This window comes from Xiphias gladius, chromosome 4 (assembly GCF_016859285.1).
Source record: "Xiphias gladius isolate SHS-SW01 ecotype Sanya breed wild chromosome 4, ASM1685928v1, whole genome shotgun sequence".
Taxonomy (NCBI): domain Eukaryota; kingdom Metazoa; phylum Chordata; class Actinopteri; order Istiophoriformes; family Xiphiidae; genus Xiphias; species Xiphias gladius.
The window spans coordinates 11,073,765-11,092,271 of record NC_053403.1 but is presented as its reverse complement, the minus strand read 5'-3'; the positions used below and the strand labels follow the sequence as shown (position 1 = coordinate 11,092,271).

The window sequence follows — 18,507 nt, the reverse complement described above, 5'->3', positions numbered from 1 at the left end:
TTAAGTGTTTGTCAACATCTATAATTCTTCTTGTAGACATCCAGAATTGGAGGCTTGTGCATAAACAGACATGAATGACAATTAAGTGAATCATAGTTGTAATAATATCAAATGTGTCTTCATAGAAGAAGTTATAATTGGTGACAAAAACACAAAAATGTCCTTAATATCTGCTTATAGCAACATTATTGTGCTATACACCGTTTAGTGAAGTGTTACAAGGCAAACATAAGTAAGTCGCCGGGTGCTGTGGTGTTGAGGTAAAGACCAGACAAAAACATACACAATTATAAAAAATGTATTTTTATTTCTTCACTGAAAAAACAAACAAAAAAACGAAGCAAAAAACAAAAAAAACAAAACAAAACTGTGTTTATACAGAAAATTACTCACATTCCTGAGAACACAGACTGATCACAGTAGATGTCAGATGGGCACTGGAGAGCAGGGTATTTTTGTGTGCACTCAAGTATCATGAGTTGGGTTCCTCACTAGTCCTGAAATTATTGTCTGGATTAACAACAGTGGACAAAAAAGACAATGTCAAACTTCTCATCTTCCTGAGATACTGAGATGTTTAAACACACACATCCAAAATGTGTCTTGAGTAACAAGACTGCTTCTACAGAAGAACAATACCTATAACTTGAACCGAAGAAGGATTTAAACTTTTCATAAAGCACGTTTCTGTGTATCAATTGAGCTCTGAGAAATGAATGTCAGTAGTACAGCATTTCAACTGCCTCGATAAACCCACATCGAGACAAGACACAAACACGAATCCTTCCGTTAGTCAACACTAAACACTTGTAAGATTAAATTCACAGATATTTGTGTTTTCATGTGAACTAAAATGTGACGGAATATTGGTTATATTCAAAAGATAGCAATGATGGTTTCATATTTGGCAACCACACAACCACATCAGTAAAAGATATCACCATTCAAATTTGATAAGATTTCCCCTTCATGTCAGACCTGAATAGACAATAAAGAAAAACAGCTCCATCTAACCAAACACTGGGCTCATTGCATCAGAGCAGCAACTGCTTTCTGGTACTTATCGTGGTAGGATTTAAAGTACAAAAAAAATCCCACCTACAACTAATTTAAACTGGGCCTCATCCTCCATGTCACAAAACTGTACTAGGCGATGAAGAATATGTGAAAATGGCTCAAAATAAAAACAGGAAAAAAGACAATGCATATCAAACATACTAGGGATGGGCACTTTTTCCACAAAATGCTTAAAACAATTTAAAGGTGGAAACAGGTCAATAAATCCAACAAAGACTACATTTAAAATATATATTTTTTACAATACACAATGAGCTTTTTTGTGGCTTAGTTAATCACTCATCTTTGAAGTTATATTAAAAATGATATAATTAAATCTTGTGAATTGTTAAACTGGTATCTACGGTGATCACTGCTGTTTCAGTTTGTAGGATAACAGGATACTAAAATTATTAGACTCAGATGCCTCACAGAAAGTTGGAAGACATGTTTTTGTAACTTTTTTTCTGATTTGGACAAAGTTAAAGAACACATGTAAATGTCCGATGGTCTACGATATTATCAATCTACAATACAGAGAAAATGTACTAGATTAGATAAATTGGGAAGATCCCAAACAATTTGTAGTTTTAGCAGCAAAAAAAAAGGTAACTAAATAATGATGCTTTATAGTTTTAAGTTCCTACTGGAAAGAACAATATTAAGGTTGAGACAGTTTTACAAGACTATCTCCAGGGAATTGTGAAAGATAGGATGGAGGAATAAGAAAAAACAAAAAATAAAAACCAAATTTCTATATTTCATGTTATCCTGGCACGTCGCAGTTAAATTGCAGGTTTGCAACAGGTATTGTTAAAATCATATAATCATATCACACTTGACAAGTTTTAACATGACAAATTATATAACTGCCTTCTCACTTCACATTTATTGGACATGTAAATACTTTTCACAATTTCCAGTCATCAGTAGTAGACGGAAAGTGTTTGCGTTATCCCAAAGAATTGATGTTGCTGTTAGTTATAATAAATAGCACCTTTAATATTCCCATAACACACGAGTCCAGACAGCCTGGTATATAGAGAGATATCACCTTGTTATTATATTTCTTGCAAATATCTTCTTATTAAAGCTGTCATCCCTGCCTGAGGTTACATTACCCCCACACTGACAAGTGAAACAGCGGAATTCTACTGCTTTAAACCTCTACATCCCATACATTTCATCGTTCATCTGCATATTTCATCTCCCACAAGGTTTTTTTTTTGTAATAAATGATAAATGTTGCCACAACTACTTTTTGTTTCTGATTTGGACAAAGTTAAAGAACACATGTAAATGCCCGATGGTCTACGATATTATCAGTCTCTACAATATTATCAATCTACAATACAGAGAAAATGTTTCCCCTCGCACAAAATGAGTGAGGTTAGCAATTACTACATATTTGACAATGGGAAAAGAGACATAAAACCCTCAATATTCTTTTTAATTATAACGTATCTTTAAAAACTCAAAAAATGATGATCAAGATCAGATTTAACTTAACATCTTGAAGAAATTAAGATAAATTTATCATGCCCATCCCTAATACATAGACTTTTAATGTTAATGTATTTCTGTTTTTAAAGATATTTGTCTACTAATATATATACACCTTTGCAATATAATGTATTCTTTGTAAATATAGCACTGTATATAAAATTAGAAAAAGCATGTCGAACAAAATTTAAGGGCTTTTAAGAGTAGACTGAAGCAAATTATAACAGACAAGATGTACAATATTGTACAGGACAGCCTCCCATCAAGGTACAGGTATGTGTGTCTGGGTGAAACATATTGCTTCTTCAATCAGTAACCAATAGGTTATACAACATAAGTAAAAATGAGAGATTAATAAAATAATCAAGGTGGCACAACTGTAAACACAATGACCTTTCTTGCTTGTGATGTGACCAATTTCTGGTCTCTTCCAACTCTTACGACGACGAACAATTGTGCTATAATATGCTGCAATCGGACAGGAATCATAACCACACTTAACTCAACAAAACACAGAACAAACAACTAAATGGCTGCAGAAAAGGGTGAAATGAATGGTCATTACATTACATTTCAAGATATTCATTCCGCTGAGCCAACACCCCAAGCAAAACATAAATGGAAGACAAATGTACTTTCCTACACATCGGGTGTCAACTCACAAAAGAGCACAGATTGTCTCAGGTCTGTGTGCTTTTAGCTGGAAATATAATCTATACCTGATCTGCAGAATAAGCCCCTCATTTATGACCATGTAGAAACAACTCTTCTGTGCAGCTGAAGGGCAACTGTTAGTAGTTTCCACTTCTTTCCCCTCCTCAAACCTAGCGCGGCCAACTCATCTCACAACATGCTGTCTCCTCCGGAACCGTCTCAGCTTCCTCTTCCTTTTATACCGAAAGTCTGGCATTGCAGCCTAACCAAAATGGTAGCTCTTACGAAGAAACAATGTGGTACAGACAGATGTGAGAGTCTACTACTGATGTACACCAGTAATAAAATAATGATATGAAACAAGGTAATAGTCCCTTCCTCTCCCTCATTGGTATTTAACTTAACTTTTAGCCAAATCTTACTTTTATTTGCTTTTCTAACGATGTTTGTTTGAACTCCTGAGAGCTATAGGCTATTTACTACAAATATTATGTCATACACAGGGTCAAAAAAATCCAAAATACTGTACTCAAAACCAAAACAGAAAAAAAACATTTTTAAGTAGATCGAGAATCTCCAACATACATACCCTGATTAACTTCAGCTTACGTATTAACCATAATTTAGAAAATAAACATACATGTTAAAAAGGACAGAAACACAGTTTTGGTACTACTCTACAAAGATCTCCTCAGTCTTTATGGGTTCTAATGGGGTGCCAGAGTTGGACAAATCAGAGCCTTCATCTTTGGAAAACTCTTCACGCTGGAGCAGCATCCCCGCCCCCGTGTTTCCCTGCAGTCCCACTAACCCCCCTTGGGTGAAGCACAGGTGTTTGATCACTTCGTTGGGACTGGAGAAGGTGGTCGCACAAATGTTACACTTGTAAGGCTTCGACGAGCCCAAGAACATGGCCTCCATCTGGCTGCTGTCGTCGCCTGCAGTGCACAGCTCCATGCTCTGTCGGTCCACCATGGTGTAGGTGTCGGCTCCCTGGTTCAGGCACACGTGGCGGGCCGCCTGGTTGGCCCGGCAGAAGCTCTTGCCACAAGCGCTGCATTTGAAGGGCTTTCCCGTGTGGATGTACATGTGTTCGCGCCAGTGGCTCTTCTGAATGAACTTGCGCCCACAGGTGGAGCACTCATACTTCCGTCGCTTCACTTCCCGGTCCAAGTCGGCACTCTCCAGGTTGTCGATGTCCGCAATGTCTGAGGGAGGTGGTGTGTCTGCCTGAGAATTCAACCCCCCCACCCCCCAGCTGGATGTGGATACCTCTGCTCGGGGAGAGTCCGAGTTGGTACCTGAAACAGGCATTTGCTCGCTGTCACTGATTATCTCGACTGCTGCAGTGGCGGCCGAGGCACTGGACTCCATCTTGCTTCCCTTAAGGACCCCCTCCAGCTCTAGCATGCTGTGTTCTCCAGTAATGACAGGTGAGAAGGCATTACTGGGCTCAGTCGGGGTCTGCTGAAGAGCCTGGGTGTGCTGCAGGAGGTGCTCCCTCAGCAGACATCTCTGGTTGAATCGGCTACTGCACAGATGACAGGAGTAATGCTTCCTAAAGGAGGAACTCCTCTTCATGATGCTGGGCTTCACATGGAGGATGGCACTGGCTGAGGACCCACCTGCACTTAGCAAGTCGGGTCCCCCGTCCTCGGCTGCAGGCTTAGAGCCACTTGTTGAGGCCTCTGTGTCTGGGGGTGAGGAAGCCGGCTTGGACGGTAAGGAATTGCTGTATGAAGCTGTGGCAGCCGGCGTGGATGGATACTTCCCCTCTGACATGAGCTGCTCGACGTCAAAAGGTGAGGACAGCTGCCGTCGAGCAGGCAGTCTGGCTGATAGTGCCACCTGTTGGTCAGAGATCTGGATGCCATAGAGGGAGGTGGAGAGGTTGATGCTGTGCTCAGGGTGTGAATACACTGAGTGACTGGCCTCCTGCAAGAGTGGATAGGCATGCAGGAATCTGACCCCCTGCTCCAGCCGTGCAGGATCTATCAGCTGGGGTGCAAGCTTGCCTGTGTACATCAGGTTGAGGAGGTAGCTGAAGATATCTGGCTGTATGTCAGCAGCCTTCAGGCGCACACAGTCACTGAAAAACAAACAGATCACAGTTAACTAGTGAGAAATGATGTGGGAGGTTTTGATAATGTTAGATGACGTTGTGCATTATCAAACGTAGCACTGCACTGGTTGAACAGGTTTCAGCTATCAACAGAAGAGGACAACACGGAGAAGTGATTGCTCTTCATTTCTTTCTTTTTTGTCAATGTTATTTCGCCATGTTACCTGTAAGTTTTGGCATCAGAATTTGGAGTTAGGTAAAAATTTCTGATGTGACCACCTTAAAGTGTTTTTTTAACTTGATACTGAGCCTGAGTCTGATATCACTGTTACTACATTCCTCCCGTACCTGTCCTGGTGAATGAAGAGCATTCTGAAGTAGTTGGAGAAGGCAGCGAGGACGGCTTTGTGGGCTTTGAAGAAGACATCTCCTATAGCCACAGTGCAGTCGCACAGGAAGCCAAACTCCCTCTGAGCGTTAAGCTGCTGCAGCAGGATAAGACCATGGTTGGCCAGCTCCATTCTTCAACCTGCACAAAGACGCACAGACACACACAAGCAGCAATGAGTTTCCTGTCTGGAAGGAGACCAGAGTTTATTATGACCACAAAGAGTCAGGCCGACAGGGGTGTTCTAACGACCTTGTAAAGGCTAACTTAACATAACAGTGAGGAATAATTTTGCGACACTAGAGACAATTTGACTAGCACTAACTTCACAGAAATTAATTGTATGGCTCTAGAAAACTAAAAAATCTTGATCTGTTTTGTTCATTGCATTGTACTAGTGAGTATTTGGAAATGCTTGGCAGTGGTAATTTAGAGTTACAACCAGTTATTTGTGAATTCAAATTTTTTTTCCAGGACACTGGACATTTTTGAAATCTATGACAACCACAGTGCTTCCTGTACAGGCTGCCTTAATAGCTTTAAAACCATTTTTGTACTCAGGCAGAGAGGGTTCCCTATTGACCTCTTGTGACAATTTCCAGAATCCCTGGGATCAATAGGACTAACTCACGGCTTTGTGATTAAAAAAAATGTCAAATTTCTAGCACACGGATACAATGTCAAGGGTATGGGAAAAAAAATCTATTGTACGCCTCTAATGTGTTATTTGTTCCTCCTGCTTTAATAGAAATTGACTTCAACATCAGGGTCTTACAGTAGTTGAACAATAGAGTATTATTATCTCTGCAGTTCTTGTCTATGCACTGAAAAGTCTGAAGAAACACCACCTGGCTTTACTTGGTGGAGCTGATGGAGCCCAAACCCTCCAAATTCAGTCTCAACGTTTAAGAGCTCCGTGCTTTCTGGTGACCAATGAGATGGGTGTTGTTGACCTCAAAGGTCATTGGAGGACTATGAGGGCTTCAGGCCATCACATGATCAGGGTTACGGGTGTTAGCGCACATTCCTGAGGCAGAATGGCTTCTACCCCCTTCCAGTAGAGCATGGAAACAGCCTTTGGGCAGGTTGAATCTCCTTTCTCCAACACTTTCTCCACCCCACACAGGCTAATACAGAAGATGATAGATACTTCATCAGCTAATTTACCCCGATAGATCAGAGTTCTGCATACATCTGTTGTATATAACACTCAAAAAGCCCTCTGCACATATGTATTTCATCAGAGAGGTCAGAGTGCAAAGATGCTGGCGCTGCGGCACTCCAGGAAAAGGCTAGGTTTCCGCATCTTGTGCAAGGGGGCTGAAGCAGCAGCAAGCACTAAAGATGTACAATACCCACCAGCCATACTCTAGTGACCAATAACTTCTATATACACTTGCCAGTTTATCAGATACACCTAGCTACAAATTATGCAGTCTAATGCAGTAGTTCTGCAAAAAATTCCACCTTCATAAAAGTTAGAATGTTCACTTTGTTGTTTTTAGAGGTTTTGATTCATTTTTTGGTCATTTTCAAGGCTGTAATTTGTGGTGCTGTTGAATTGTATTGTGTTACACTCTGATATGTTTATAGTAATTTCCCCCCCCCCCATTCATATCAATAAAAAAAACAAGCAATTTGGACTCTGGAAATTTTTCATTTTTTTCTGACATTTTATTGACAAAATGCCTAATAAGGAAAACAATCAGCAAAATGATCGGTAAAAAATAATAATAATTCGTTGCAACCCTAGATGAAATATTATAAATACATCTCAATGTAACACAATACAATTTAACACCACAAATACAAGTTGATCCAACACCTGCCTAAAACAGTTTCAACAAAAACTGAACATTATAACCGTCTTGACAGTATGATTTATTGCAGAGCTGTTTTATCTACAGTGTGTACCTAATAAACTGGCAACTGAGTGTGGCCCATTAAACACTCCTCATCCATTCCCTGCATCATCCAAACACATGAAAGACAATATACCTTTTCATTAAATCTTGCACTGACTCATGTGCTGTGTTGCTACTCCTTCAGCACATCTCACTAGAGCTGTAGCAGCTCTTGAAGATAAATAAAGATATTTGATTTATGGGAAGTTGCACATATAAACTCTGGTTTGGTTTTCAGCTATAAAAACCTCAACATGTGAAAGCAGCAAAAATACAACATCACAAAAAAGGGTTGTTACGTGGTAATTGGAAATTCTCATTGCCTGTTAACACATCTTTAAACTGTAAAAAAAATTCACTTCTGAGAAGCTGGAGCCACTGAATTTTTGCCATTGTTGCTTAAAAGAGGATTAAATGATTAATCACTTATCAAAATAGTTGCAAATGAATTTACTGTTGATAGACTAATCAGTTAATTTGCTTATTATTTCAGCTCTATTAGCCTCCTCCATGTTCCCTAAGTACATCACAGTGCAGTTTGTTTGGATGGCATATACCATAATGACTTTTATTGCGGAAATTGAATTATCCATGAGAGGCTTTAGTTTAGTGCCACCCCGAAAACACGATTTGCCTCCAGGTCAGCCAAAGGGCATCTAACATGGTTGTTTGGTGGCTGCACAGATCATTTCAGTTTTCTGAATAAGTATTATGAATATGTGCCTGTGTGCCACAATTTAGTATTAACGAAAAGCTGAACATTTGATTTTTCAAAGAATCTTTGCCCTTTTTTAAAAGGGCAGTGAACTGTTGATATATGGACTAAACCAAAACTGCAGACATTTAGGATGATAAAAAATGAATATGGTACAGAGTACAATTTATTCCAAAAACAAAGATGTCTGTGTGGCCAAATGAGATCTGGTATTTTACCACTTGCTGTTGAAACTGAATGGTATGTCAGTCTGGAACAAGAAAAGCGATTTGTTCAATGTGCTGTGTGAATGACAAAGAAAAATAGTTTGGTCTTTAATGTCCCTTTTACCCAGAAATGCGCAATACTTTGTTTAGTAAGACAAAAACAGATGGTGACTTTTTGAATATAGATTTTTACAAAAACTGAGCTGGCTGTTCACATGAGACATTTAAATAAACCAGTAATCAGGATTAACTGTGGATATGTAGCTGTTCTTTCCTTCACATAATAATGTTATTTGAAAGAATATATAAGTACTTATAATACTGTAACTTTTTTTGCTCTTTTTGTTTTGTTTCCGGAAGACGCATGTAAAATAGCGTCTTGGGTCTTGTAATCCCATGTGGGATGTGCCAGATGTTTGTCATCACACAGATAAAAATGAATCTAAAAAAAACAAACTGTCGACCGACCACAATTGGCCAGCTTGAGTTCATACGACCCAGTAAGTTAGCCACGGTACCATGTGTTGGTCGATAGGCTGCTAACTTGTTTGCAACAATGAAGCACCGCCCCTACTGTGATGTAGACACGTGGAACTGTTACTTCCGTAGTGAGATTTTCTGTTATTCATCGTTAAAACCGCCCGTGTGTGAGGCGTGTGGGGAAGGTGAGCACACCAAAGGGATAAAACGGTTCAATAATGCGAATAGGAAATATCAGCTAAGTACATAAAGCCCTATGCGGGGTACACACAAAAACGAGCGCGTCGGCACTGGCTCCTGCTTCTGCCTCGGGTCTCGGTGGCGCTCTCTCTCTCCGTCTCTCTCTCTCTCTCTCTCTCTCTCTCTCTCGCTACTGCTGAAAGCGGACATGCACGCACGCACACGCGAGCACACAACACACACGCACGCACGCACACGCGGGGAAAGAGAGCGAGCGACGCAAGGGGGATGGGGCTGGTCACGAACGCGTTTCTTTTAACTTCCCCGTGACAATTACAGTTAGCCAAAGCGCATACAAGTAGCCAAATAACGTAATTCCGCCAGTAAACGAGTCGGTGACCAGATAGCTAAAAAGAGCCGTACCTGCACTCCGCGTAAATCCGTGGAGTTTTTGCCGTGTCGCCGTTGTTTGTTTGTTACCGGGGACTCGTCCGTCCTCTCTGGGCTCACAGCAGCTTGTACTGTTCCTTGCAAACGCAGCATTCGTTGGCGGCGGAGAGGGTCGTCCGTCGGTGTTTTCCGGTTAGGGGTTTTACGTTACAATCACATGACTGTGGGTAAAAACCAGCCAAAAAACAGCCGTTGTAAAAATCCGTTGAGCAAAAGGGCGGTTGAGTTAACGTTAATTTCCCGCACTGTGTAACCGCCGTGAGATGAACCCCCGCTAGCCAGCTTTTTGACAGCCGGTGAGGTCGAACATAAACGGCTAACAGCTACGTTGACTTTCCATGTGGTAGTTGGTAATTGCGTCTCTGCCGTTAACGACATGTGAAACTAAAAACCAAGTGCTGTCCCCAACCGTCTCTCACTGCAATAATGAAATAACACTGCCCACTGTTGTCTCACATTTGCATTTTTTTGGTTGAAGCTCTAAATTTTATTTTGTTGAAGATTCAAATTTTGAAGGACGTATACAACTATTTAGTGTAAGCACCTGGTTAGCTTTATTTAAAATATTCTAATTGGGCTTTATGCATATATCAAAACAAGGTTCTTTAGCTTTAATAACACGAATATTAAAACACTCAATGTAGAGATGACAGAAAGCATGATTATAAAATGACTTGTTCAAAGTAAATCTGGCTGGGCATAGCTTTTTTATCTTTTTCTTTGAAACCATAATTTCGGTAACTGATGTGACAACCACAGTAAGAGATAAAACAAGGAAAGTTTATTTATGTATCACAATTGATACTCTGAGGCAGTTGCAGAGAGCTTTATATAAACTTTACATTTAAAAGGACAAATGACTGAGTTTACATTTGTTTTCTTTTTAAGAGTACAGTTTGGATTCACCCTTGACAAGGCTTTGATTTTAATACAGACCTCTGTGGATGCAGGACTTGTATTATTAGTGTAAATATGGGAAAAACTACACATTCTCTCCTGACCTGTATTACCCAGTTCCCACACAAATTTTATGAACAGCATGACATAAAATATTGAACAGGTTCAACTGACCTTTGACCATTCCTACCAGACTATAGTGCTCACTGGTAAATACTGGTTTTTAGTTTGTAGTGTCACTGTAAATACAGCATTATAATGTTTTGATGTCCGATTATCTGCTGTACATGATTATCTGCTGATTATCTGCTGTTTGGGTAGTCCTCCACTTTTTCTTTAATTTGTGATGTTGGACTCATTTCCAAGCACCTATTTAAAAGAGTGCAAATGATGGCAGGGAGAGCTAAGTGATGCAAATGTATACATAGGAAAAGAGACCTTTACTCAAAGGCTGGTCCCGTAAGCAATACCAGTGTATAGTAACCTGTGTTCACCCTTGCATACCATACCCAAGCAATGTCAGGCCTGCATAAATCCCTAGTTGTAAACAGTATCATAGACCTAATTTACTTTGAATAACCTTTAATAACCCCGTCACACCAACAGCATACACAGTTTTTTTGACTCATTGCCTCTGTGTGAAAGAAGTAATTATCCCTGCTTGTTGTAGACCCTTAATGAGCTCTTCAGTTCCGGCCATTATTTTATGATTGCAACAAAGTTCTTGTAGATCTTGGGAATGGATTTCAACCACACATTGCTTGTCCAGAGGCACAGGAAGTTTAGAAGGACCTTTTCACACGCGCACTTTGGAATCACATTAGTATTTCACCGTTAAATGTTGTCATCAGTGAGTTGGTGGATGTTGTCCCAGTCTAAACAGCAATTTTTTTTTCCCAGACCTGACATTACAGAGTTGCATTTCAGCCTTAGGACAGGGAGTCTACAGCAGCACCAGGCTAAGCAAGTTGTATCTCTCTGAAAATGCTTGTTGGGCAGGCAGAGAATGGGTGGAGAGTCTGTAAAAGGAGACGGAAGACATGGGAGGGGACAGAAATGTCTATGAAACAGGGCCTGGGGACCCAAAATCTCTGTTCAGTCAACAAACAACTGAACTAAATCTGATCCTGTCCACAATATTGCTGAAACTAATTAGCTAAAAATCTAGGGCTGTGAGAAAACAACATTTTTCACAAACAAAACATTGATTGAGACCAGTGGTAGAGCAATAGTAGATGGTAATGGCAGCAAAACAAAAGCATGTTTACTTTGCTGAAAGGCCCACAGCAGGGGTTTATTGAAAGAAGATAAACGTTTACCACTCTGGCTCAACGTTTTTCATCATTAAGATCTTTACATTCTAGTCAATAGACTTGTATGATAATGCTCTGCCATTAGGAAAAACTCCTGTCTGTCTCTGTTCATAAGGCTTTCTTATTCCCTTTTAATCTTTCTCCGGATTCTTTTTCTCAGAACAGCTTATTCCAAAGAGATGCAGACTGGACTTTCACATGACTGCCCTGCCATTGATTTCCACTAAATTGATTTTGCCCGCAATAATCCATTTTTTCAAAACCAGCAGAACAGTCTGCATGAAATTGCTTAAAACGTTAAAAAGTATGGCGAGATTTGCGTCTGATATTGCCGATGCTGACGTAAGTGCACAACCAAAAGCGACTTTAGATACAGGGTATTCAGTCGCTCAAATGAAATACTCTGTAAGCCTGTTGTTGCATGAAATGACTGTGTGGTGAGCTGCAACACCTGTTTAAACAGGGCCTCTAACGTTAACTGCCCCCCCCCCCCTTGGTGGCCTGTTTTGAAACCGGAGTGGTGAGTCACTCCTCTCTCGGTTTAGAAAAACAGATCCGGCCAGGCTGGGGCCCGGCGGGGGGATGGGAGGCCGGCGGTGGATGAACACCGGAGGTGGACGCAGCTGGACTCCCACTCCCAAGGACCCCACATCCTGGCAACGTCCCGCTGTGTTCCCATAGTGACCGGGGCTGATCTGAGAGAGGACAAAAAAAAACAAAAAAAAAAAAAACAGAATTGACAGATATGCGTATCTTTCCAGCCTAGTAATCGTGGGTGCAGCCAATCAATTGGTCATGTTCTTCAAAAAGAGAATCAAGAGCGGAGAGGCCCTCTCGGTTCCCAAATCAAAAATGGACCGTAAACCAAACCGTATGCCATTACTTAGCTGCCTACGCTCTTATTTTGTCACCGGGTAAGCTTACTTGAAGCGCCGCTGTGCTTTATCCTTTTGTTCTAGGTCGGCATGTTGGAGTGGAAACTAAAATGCACAAAAAAAAAAAAAAAAAAAAAACATTCTTATTTTCTGTAGATACTGGAACAGTGGTTCAGTGGTCACAGGTTAAAGCAGCAAAGATAGCCTTCACAGCCATTTTGGAAAGAAAATAGGTACAGGCAGTCTCATGTAATTTGCTAAAAGAATATTATAACATACCACATAAACTCAGGCTACGTTAAACACTCAAATGACTTGGCCATGCTGTGCCCACTATACTGTACGTCTGTATTCATGTATACTAGTATTTAATCCGGGTCCCCAGCAGGGACTCACAAGAGAAATGCTTTCCTTTACCAAAATCATACTCTAACCCCTCCTTTTCCCGCCAAAACGCCTCGTGGGGGTGTACAAGGGTTGATAGGGCGAATCAATGTCTCCATGACGACCGCTGTACTGGGCAACGAGGGATGCTCGGGGGGCTGCAGCAACAACGGAATGCCATGCGCAATGCAGCAACCTGTACCACGGACCTGATCGACCTCAGAAAAACCCCCCACTTTGAAGCCTCTAAGACTGAAAGCCAATATGTGGTACAGAGAGCCAGTCACAAGACGTTAAACACGGTACGGTTCAGCATTTTTGAAATATAATGGCGTAATAACACGCATGGGCATGGGACAAAACCACTTACCGACGTTGCAGTTCACACATTAACCGCTAGATAGTAGCATCGTATCCTAAAAAAAAAAATAAAAATTGAAGTCTACAGAGAACCAGGAAAGATATATTTAAATGTAAAATATGTGTTACCAGAAACAGAGAAGGTCGAGCGTGATATAATCCGTTTGCTGCGTCACGTCCATAGAATAATAAACGTTTCACACCGTCTCCAAGGCTCAAGCAGACTCCCGGAATTTGTTCTTGTCCTGGAAATTTTATCGATAAAGTTTGAATTTGGACCGTCTGTCACTGCTAAAATGATGGCGGACGATCAAACTGTACACGGAGTTCCTCCGCCACTGTCTGCTAAAGTGGTTGGGTATGTTGATAGTTAACTGCTTTGTCACCACGTTACATAGTGTGTTTAACTACACTGCTGTAACAAATCGGCTAGATAATGTTAGGACTGTCGTGCTCAAACCAACAGTAGCATTAGCTCATTGCTAACAAGCTCAGTTAAATTAAAGCAAATATATTTGCCTTAAATACTTGCAAGTAACATTTTTGCAGGCGAAATGTTTGCTACGAAGGGGATAACTAACATCTTGCTTATTAGCTGGCTAGCTTTCTGGAGCATACACCTGCTCCACTATCAAGAACTGGCTGTGTAACGCTAATGGATATATGGTTTCTCTGCAGGTCATTTGCTTATTTGACTGTAAAAGACAGATTGCCGACCATCCTGACTAAAGTTATAGACACAATACATCGCAACAAAAACAAGTTTTTTGAAGAACATGGAGAGGTAAGAATTGTTTTGACTAGCTTGAATCGGGTTGGTTTTTTTTAACTACATCCGGAATCATGAGGCACATTTGAGAACTTGAATTTAGTCATGCGTGTGTTTCCTCTTTATTTTCAATCAGGAGGGCATCCAGGCAGAGAAGCAAACAATATCTCTACTGTCTAAGCTGAGGAATGAGCTGCAAACTGATAAAGCAATACTGCCGCTGACAGACGGCCTTCAAGACACCGAGTCTTGGAACCAGTACTTGCAAAGACATCAGGGACTGCAAGGGGACCAGGAGTCCGTCAGCTGGTTCAAGTCACCGTGGCTTTATGTGGAGTGCTACATGTACCGTAGGATACAGGAGGCCGTCTGGCTCAAGTGAGGAACATTTACATCTTTTAATGAGAACTCCCCTATTATCTGCTTTTGAGTACAAAGTCTTTTGGACTTTGCAGTTATTTATTTTTTCTGATGTTGGTCACATTTGACTGTAAAGAAATGGTAATTTAAAATGAAGAAAATTATCTGACATCAAGATCTGCTTTCACTCTCAGTTGTCCAGAAATAATTTTTGGAAAAATCTGCCATAGTAATTTCTTGATATTGTTATTTCATACTGCTAAATTGAGTTTAATTATTTATTATGCAATGAATTTTTCAAGGAAATTACACTTTTAAGAATGATAATATTTGTTAAATGATAAAAAAAAAGTAAAGTATTAGCCTTAGGAGAAGTAAATTCAGCTTTCCTTCTTTCTTTATTTTGTGCTGCAGTTCTCCTCCAGTCCAGACTTTATTTCTGCTTTTATTGCAGTCCTCCCATCAGTGACTATGATGTCTTCAATGAGGGAAAGACTCAGAGCTTTTTTGAGTCTCAACAGGCTGTAATGGCCTTGTGTACATACTTGGAGAGCATCAACAAGAGCATGCAAGAGCTGTCTAAGAATCAGCGGCTTGAGCACTTCGACAAACTGCTGCTGGTCAGTATCTCCAAAACGTTCATAATACTTCACAGCCCAGTGTAAAGTTTAATGAGTGACATTGTGAATGAAGCAGTAAAAAACAAATTCAGCCACCAATGTCTTTTCTATATTTCTTATTCCTTTCAAGTTGAAAAATAATCAGCTTTAACTTTATTCCTTTATTTAGAAACTATGTTTTATAATTAAGTTAAATCAGTGTTACTGACTACAGGCCAGATGAGCTGAACTCTCATGCATCCCTGTCGGGATTGGAAGAAAGACATAACACGATGCTGCGCTTATCTGTCATGCTATTAGGCTCAGGGTTTTCATCAAGTAGTCAACTTTAGTGTTTCAGTCTGTTCAGTGTTGTTTGTGGTAGCCTATAGGGGTTGATTAGTAGTGAGTTAAAAAATGTGATGTGCCTTACAGCTATGGGGATTAGCACTTGAAGTATTTAGAATCCAGTGTGATATGACATTAATTCCTATGCACTATTTAAACAAAAAAAGCTTTAAATGTTCTAAAGATATATATTATTCAACACAAACTGATTATTGGACATTCATATTTATTATTTGATTCCTCCCAGGTTTCTCTGTGGGGGAACAAGTGTGACCTGTCTATCTCTGCTGGCAAAGAGAACTCCCAGAAGACCAGTCCAATAGATTCCCTCAGCAGCCTCCAACCCTTTATCTTGGTGAACGACTCCAACATGGTATGGTCAACTCTTAATTCCGCCCAAAAGCCAGAACAGTCAGGGAAAGTCACTGCAGGCAGAGTGGACATTGTACTAGACAATGCTGGCTTTGAGTTAGTCTCTGACTTGGTGTTGGCAGATTTCCTGGTTGCTTCCGGCCTTGCACGTGAGATCCATTTTCACGGCAAATCCTTACCGTGGTTTGTGTCAGACGTCACAGCTAACGATTTTAAGTGGACAATCCAGCAGACCATTGCAGCCAATCACAAGTGGATGTCCAAGAGTGGTGTCCAGTGGCAGAGGTACCTGAAGGAAGGTGTGTGGTCCTATCATGACCATCCTTTCTGGACACAGCCCCATGAGTTCTGTGACATGGCAGCTGATGCTCCTGACCTGTACGCAACCCTGCAGCGGGCAGACCTGGTGCTTTTTAAAGGTGATCTAAACTACAGAAAGCTGACGGGGGACAGGGACTGGGACCACACAGTGGGCTTTGATACTGCACTACGAGGTTTTGGGCCTGCGCCACTGTGTAGCCTGAGGACTCTCAAGGCCAACGTTCAGGTCGGTCTGCAGCCGGGCCAAGGGGAGAAGCTCACCTCCCAAGATCCAGACTGGATGACCAGCGGCAAGTACGCCATCATTCAGTTCTACAGCCCAAAAACAGAACAGTAAGACTGACCACAGGATCTCGCCAGGAAGATGTGGATTCATAAAACCGCTAAAGTAAGAAGCACCATAAGCAGGACATACCTTTAAGCCATAAAACCATTAAGTTATAAAAGTTTGTTAAATGGTGTCTTTGTTCCTCATCGTAGGTTAGCACTTAAACATGTTTGATACAGAAATGCACGATAACAAAAATATTAAAGTTTTATTTTCAATACAGATTTGTATAGATCTCATACTTAAAATGCTAGCACTTTTGGATGTAAGTGTTTGGTGATGATTTGAACACAACAGTTGTTTACGGTGAGATATTTATCATGAAAGGCAACAAATCAAGGTTGCATTTTATTTGCTAATAGGTTATGTGTTGTGCACAGTGTATTAAGTCGCAATGTTTACAGGGGAATGTAGATGCTGTTAACAATTATTGAGTTGAAATTGAGTAAGCATTTGGCTTTATAAATCTCCGTCCTAAGCAGCAGTAATTTGTGCATGCAATTGAGGAGAATGATAATAAATGTAATATATAGTTATTTTTATTGTAATTCAGCTCAGCTCAGGTTGTTTTACTGTTGCTCTCAGTGTTATTGATATGCATGCATCAAAACATGCAGACAGCTATTTAAATTCACCTAAGCCAGATCCTAACATCATTCGATAACTGTTTTGCTCAGTTTGAAAGTTGGTACAGTGTTATTGGGGCAGGGTAACAATAACAGTGACGATGTGTACTTGTTTTGTTTTAAATGGCAACCCAGACCTCTGTACCTTCATAGATAAAAGTTGATCTGTGCACACTGTTATGTCATCTAAATCCTCATTGTCGGTTTCAGTACTTCAGGGGTGATCTTAACTGGATTCTCAGTGCTGCTGGGGGAATAATATATCACTTTGATTAATGGATATGATTTAATAAAGTACTGCAACAACTGGTCTTCTTTCTCCACTGTCGTACTTTACAAGCATGAGAAATTGAATATGGGTGGGTATTAATGACTTAATGTGGGTATTAATGACTTAATATTGCAACATTATTTTCTCAAGAGTATCTCTTTGTGCAAATCCTCAAATGGTGACCTGATTGGCCTTTTTATCTAGTGTATACAGCCAGACAGTTTATTAGTCTCGATCACCATTGTGCAGCAACAATATTTTATTTACATTCATATGCAGCTAAATAACGTGAACCAGCTGACCTAAAACTGTGGACAAATGCATCTGTACACACTCAAAACAATCCATCATTAGATCGTTCAGCTGGAGTGTGGCATTTTACTTTGTTATTTAATGACCGTTGTCGTCACCTATCGACCTTTCATATATTTAGGGTCAGGTTGAACCCGGAAAAACAGCCAACAAAACAGCTGGAAATGCTGCAACATGTGTATTACAATTCTGGATGAGCTGGTGAAACTAAACAGCATCCTTTAGGCTGCTTACATGCTTTGTGAATGTGATCTGTTATGAAAATGAAGTCAATTATTGCAAGAAGCATTCTATCTGGAGCCATTTAGGTGATTTAGCTGTGTCATTTGACATTTTTCTGTTTTCTAATGTAACTGTCTTCATTTATCCCGGGGGAAAATGCAAAAAAAAATATATATCATCATCGGGACTACTTGTTTTCCACTTGACCTGACATGTCCTGCAAATTGGGCTGTTTACTCAGGAAAGATGTTGCACAAAGAAGGGAAAATGAAGCCTCTATGCCAAATGTTCAGTTTTTCCTCAGTGGTGGTTTTCAATAGTTCTTTATGATCATGTTTATCATTATGAATTTCTTGCATAATTCACGACGTGTCTCAACTGTCAGTATCACATGTAAATTAATAGCTTTTAATTCAAACCTCCCAAATAATTTGGTTTTCCATCATTTGATCTGGAATGTATAATCTGAAAGTGACCTTTTTGTTATACAGCGATTATACATTAAAAATTTGTTATTATTTCTGCATTTGATATTATCTACATTTGTGGTAA

The 18,507-nt window shown here is 40.2% G+C and overlaps 2 protein-coding genes and 1 long non-coding RNA gene across 3 annotated transcripts; 1 reads left to right on the top strand and 2 right to left on the bottom strand.

Moving 5' to 3' along the window:
- Nucleotides 1-316: 316 nt before the first annotated feature.
- On the bottom strand, nucleotides 317-9,979 carry zbtb2b (zinc finger and BTB domain containing 2b). The gene is made up of 3 exons (XM_040124894.1): nucleotides 9,572-9,979; nucleotides 5,624-5,804; nucleotides 317-5,302 (listed from the first exon to the last, which is right to left on the bottom strand). The coding sequence occupies exons 2-3, from the start codon at nucleotides 5,794-5,796 to the stop codon at nucleotides 3,886-3,888; spliced, it is 1,590 nt and encodes a 529-aa protein (XP_039980828.1). The 5' UTR covers nucleotides 5,797-5,804; nucleotides 9,572-9,979; the 3' UTR covers nucleotides 317-3,885.
- A 435-nt stretch (nucleotides 9,980-10,414) lies between these two features.
- LOC120788783 lies at nucleotides 10,415-13,658 on the bottom strand. Its single transcript, XR_005707301.1, has 4 exons — nucleotides 13,557-13,658; nucleotides 13,438-13,483; nucleotides 12,733-12,788; nucleotides 10,415-12,503 (listed from the first exon to the last, which is right to left on the bottom strand). It is a non-coding gene; the product is annotated as an uncharacterized LOC120788783 (long non-coding RNA).
- A 41-nt stretch (nucleotides 13,659-13,699) lies between these two features.
- On the top strand, nucleotides 13,700-17,461 carry armt1 (acidic residue methyltransferase 1). Its single transcript, XM_040124895.1, has 5 exons — nucleotides 13,700-13,785; nucleotides 14,106-14,211; nucleotides 14,333-14,574; nucleotides 15,011-15,176; nucleotides 15,751-17,461. Exons 1-5 carry the CDS (start codon nucleotides 13,724-13,726, stop codon nucleotides 16,531-16,533), a joined length of 1,359 nt encoding a protein of 452 aa, XP_039980829.1. The 5' UTR covers nucleotides 13,700-13,723; the 3' UTR covers nucleotides 16,534-17,461.
- Nucleotides 17,462-18,507: the final 1,046 nt, after the last annotated feature.